General features: G+C 33.1%; 1 protein-coding gene across 1 annotated transcript; it reads right to left on the bottom strand.

The window, feature by feature from the left end:
- Window positions 1-1,462: 1,462 nt before the first annotated feature.
- On the bottom strand, window positions 1,463-2,189 carry LOC113363645 (dynein heavy chain 3, axonemal-like). Its single transcript, XM_026606133.1, has 4 exons — window positions 2,102-2,189; window positions 1,884-1,947; window positions 1,689-1,818; window positions 1,463-1,606 (listed from the first exon to the last, which is right to left on the bottom strand). Exons 1-4 carry the CDS (start codon window positions 2,187-2,189, stop codon window positions 1,463-1,465), a joined length of 426 nt encoding a protein of 141 aa, XP_026461918.1.
- Window positions 2,190-2,885: the final 696 nt, after the last annotated feature.

The raw sequence follows: 2,885 nt of genomic DNA, 5'->3' as shown, positions 1-2,885 counted from the left end.
TGTTGCCATTTTAATGGTAGCTTCTTGCATTGCAAAACTTTTTTAGTGATAAGAAATTGGCATCAAGGGAAGAGTGTGAAAATCAATTGCTGGAGTTTTTCGCTAACAAGCAACAAGACTTTTATGAGAGAGGCATAATGAAGCTACCATTAAAATGGCAACAAATTATAGAACAAAATGGTGAATATTTGACCTAAATCGGACAAAGCAAACATGTTAAATAAAATCTTGAAGTTCACGTAAAAATAATGGATTTCTTTTCCCCAACCCAATATTAACACTTTGTTACCGGCTATTTCTCTATATTACACCAAAAGATTTGGACCCGCTTTGGCAACTGCATTGTACGGTCGCCAATTGAGAAAACAACAGCGGTGCGACAAAAAGCGAGTTACGAGTTTATTCGTGATTTGATCAGCAACATTCGGCCATAAGAACACGAGTTAACTTGTGACCGGTCAACAAAGTGTTAAAATTAAACATAATATGATAAGTCACAAGCTAGACAGTATCATGCACAATTGTTGGATTTCAATTATCTTTCTCCAAATTTTTGATATGGCATGATCTAATTTGAAATTGAATCTAATTTGAATCGCATCTCAATACCTTGTGGATCAATCATCAAAGGCCATCTTTTAGCGTGAGTAACAATTATTCCGTTGTCTATAGAAATGCATCAACAGGTAGACCTGCTAATCCCCAGGCTCTAGCAGCAGCTGCTTCGCCTAAGGTATTCCATAATGTAAAGATTTCAGAGCAGGGAATCCCTAATTAGAAAAAATAATATGAATCTAATTAATCCTCAAGATCCAATCATTCTCAGATTTATGAGATAGAATTATGTTTTATATTATAGAATAACACGACTTTTTCATTGGTGAAGGTGCAATTTGTTTTTTGGTGAGAGTGAAGAAATTGGTTTCAATATTCAGAGTTTCTGAAGAAGAGGCAACCCCATATATTATAAATTTATAACGGCAAAATTATGCGTATATTTCATTCGAATATCAATAACATTTTCATCAATAACTTACGAAGATTAAACATTTATCATTCCACATCCTAACCAATCTCGATCTTGTATTAACAGGGAAAGGTCCAAAGTAGGCCACAGCACCTGCAGCTAGTAAAACATCTCCACTATATTTCCAAGAGAGCTATTAGTGTGTCTGCTGTATTACTCCATCTCGCTTTTTCGCCCCCTAAGCCACCAATTAACTTTTCAGCTCTGAAATTGTTATTTTAGATCAGCTATTGTTTAGATTTGATAATATACTCCTCATATTCACATACTTTTCCACATAAATGATATAATTATAATTTTAATGTGAATGCTATGTTTTAACGGATAAATGCAACAGTATGTATTACGGAAACCAATATTATTAATATTTAACAAGAATAATTTAATAATTTAAAAACCTGTCCAATTTCTTTTCGCATATGTCAATTTGATCTTCTAATTCTTTTTCTTCTTGGAAAACTCTGCAAATTCGTCATTCAAAGCTTGCAATTTATCCATTACAGTTTGTAATTGTGCCCTTTTTTGAGTTAACACTTCCATTTGCGCAGCCAGCAAAGCTTCTGCCTCAGCCAGTGCGGCCTGTATATAACAAAAAAAAAGTTGTTATGCGAAAAATGGCTACTATTTTTCAATGAAAGGACCCATGATGTTTTCTATTCACCTTTTTTGGTGCTACAATTTTAATAACACGATCATAGACATCCATAGCTCGCACCCATTTGCACAATCCTTCACAAGCGGTAGAAATATTCTTTATCACATCAGGTTCAAAATCTCGATCGGGAATGAATCTTGATTGTTTACGACGATAGAATTAATGTATTCACGATTGAATTTAAATATAATATGTACTTACTTTTGTCTGATGCGCTTCATTGTCGCTTCGGGTATATTGTCTTTATTAAAAGTTTTCAAACTTTCTAAAAATTTCATATCACTCAAAATTTTTTAGTGATGGTCCCCAATAATCCTCAATCATTTTACCAGTACCTATTCGAAACGATTTATAGAATTTTCTTCACAACAAAGAAAAATGTTACATACAGATATTTAAAAAAATATTTATAATGGCACCTGGTTCTGGCTTTTTCTCAGGTTTGACTCCCTTCATTACACAAATGGCTTCCATAACAAGTTTAACACCTGCTGGAGGATTTTTCATGGATTTAACCACTGTTATATCAGCAGGTTTAAAGAGTATCAAGTGCTTCCAAAGCTGCGTTAAGAGCTGGTATTGCTTCTTGAAGATCAGATTCGCAATCGTCCTTTATAGCTTGAGCAGCAGCTGCTGCTTCGTTTGCAAGAGCTTCGTCTGCGCCAACAATCTTAAGATTTAAAATGTTAAGTTATTTGATAAGTTACGGTTTAGATATTATTGTTATATACTACAATACCTCTTTTTGTTTTTCAACAATGACAGTGTCCGTTCGATTTTAACCATCAATTTCTCTGTTTTATCAGAAGTTTCTACTAGCTGCGGTTGCAGAGCATGCAATTCGTCTTGCATTAAACAACCTGACCTGCTGCAAAGTCTAACTTAGCCAACCCATTAATATACCTAATGAATGGAATATTTTTTTATAATTGAGACAATTAATATGGATTAATTGCCCATATCAATTAATATATAATATCGCTATTACCTATCTCTTCCTTCAACTATTTCTGCAACTTTAGCTCCATAAAGACCTTGAAATGCTTTGATTAATCCAAGTAAGAAGTTGGGGTTATATAAGTTTTTCTATGTAGTTCTTCAAACATTCTGTAATAAAAATGATTAAATTGTCACTTCTTTATGAATTTAATTACAAATAAATAAAATAATTTTCCATTTTGTTAATATCTACACGATTCAAGA

The sequence above is a fragment of the Ctenocephalides felis genome, unplaced genomic scaffold (assembly GCF_003426905.1).
Source record: "Ctenocephalides felis isolate EL2017-DRISC unplaced genomic scaffold, ASM342690v1 CF-g0.4_SCAFFOLD_00336, whole genome shotgun sequence".
Classification (NCBI taxonomy): Eukaryota; Metazoa; Arthropoda; class Insecta; order Siphonaptera; family Pulicidae; genus Ctenocephalides; species Ctenocephalides felis.
This window is presented reverse-complemented; position numbering and strand designations above follow the sequence as displayed.

Coding starts and splice junctions, on each gene's coding strand:
- LOC113363645 (XM_026606133.1), bottom strand. CDS start 2,189: ATGAAAAATCCTCCAGCAGGTGTTAAACTTGTTATGGAAGCCATTTGT. Junction 1,948..2,101: donor TGAGAAAAAGCCAGAACCAG/GTGCCATTATAA, acceptor TGAAATTTTTAG/AAAGTTTGAAAACTTTTAAT. Junction 1,607..1,688: donor AAATTGTAGCACCAAAAAAG/GTGAATAGAAAA, acceptor TGTTATATACAG/GCCGCACTGGCTGAGGCAGA.